At 31.8% G+C, this 1,128-nt stretch overlaps 1 protein-coding gene across 1 annotated transcript; it reads right to left on the bottom strand.

The window, feature by feature from the left end:
• Positions 1-355: 355 nt before the first annotated feature.
• HELRODRAFT_153835 (hypothetical protein) lies at positions 356-547 on the bottom strand (the record flags this gene model as incomplete). The annotated part of the gene is made up of 1 exon (XM_009032534.1): positions 356-547. A coding segment is annotated over one exon (192 nt), but the record flags the coding sequence as incomplete, so codon positions are not given.
• Positions 548-1,128: the final 581 nt, after the last annotated feature.

Below are 1,128 nucleotides of genomic sequence, written 5' to 3'. Positions count from 1 at the left end.
TTTTCTTAATTTGAATTTAAATTTTGCTTGCCTGGACATAGGCGGCGAGTTGTTCAAATTATTGGGGGGGTTCAAAAGTTACCGAAATTTTAGTTTTTATTATTATTATTAGTCAAATTGTAATTCAAACTTATTTTTAATTTTTAATCAATTTAAAAGTCAAACATTTAAACAATATAATGCAAAACAATGTAAAGTAAAATTCTATTTTTAAATATCCCGAACATTAAAGAATCTAGTGAACAGTTTAAACAATATAATGTAAATAGTGAAATTCTATTTTTAAATATCCCGAACATTAACAAAATCTAGTTTAATGCAGTCATGTTCCAAACGATTTTCTGCGCAAATCATTCCGAGAAGTGAATTCTTTGTACAAGTCTTCAATTGAAAGATTGTGGGTGCGTTCTTTATAGCAATGTAGTATGGCCAAATGATTTAATCTTTGCTGGCTGGTTGTTGAACGTAAATAAGTTTTTAAGCGCCGAAGGACAGAAAACGATCTTTCTGAGCTGCATGTGGTCACAGGAATTGTAAGAAATATTTTAATAAGTCGAGAAAGTTCTTCAAGCATTTCATTCAAACCGTGTCCGTTTGTATCTTTTAAAACGTTGACAATGTCTGTGACTGAGGTAATAGATATATTTCGTTGCTTACAAATATCGCGAAACATGTTGAAATGTAAATGCAGTCTGTCCTTTGACACATCTGGATATAATTCAGCAATATAATTTAAATGACTGCTGTCAGTTGTTGCTGCATGTAAAATTTTTGATTCCAAATCGGCAAGTTTTTTGAAACCATCAGAATTGAATCTAGCGTCAAGTGAAGAGATAGCAGCATCTACGATCTCTAAATACATTTTTTTAAAAAATAATTGCGAAGTGTCAAATACATGAACATTTTCGTTATTATCAGTAAAACGCTTCGGACGATTTCGCTGCCGTGGCAAACTTGGATCTTCAATATTTAATATTTTTGCATCATTAGTGGTATTTAACCAAAAAGACGAAAAGGTTTCATCGGATCGGTTCTGATGAAGCGATAACATTAGATTTTCTACGAGTTTACGAACTTTTGACATAGACAGCGTTGGACACTGCAAAACTTTCGACGTAGTTCAAATTA

Source organism: Helobdella robusta (assembly GCF_000326865.2).
Source record: "Helobdella robusta unplaced genomic scaffold HELROscaffold_823, whole genome shotgun sequence".
NCBI classification, from domain to species: Eukaryota; Metazoa; Annelida; class Clitellata; order Rhynchobdellida; family Glossiphoniidae; genus Helobdella; species Helobdella robusta.
The sequence above is the reverse complement of the archived record's forward strand: the minus strand, read 5'-3'. Positions and strand labels throughout refer to the sequence as shown.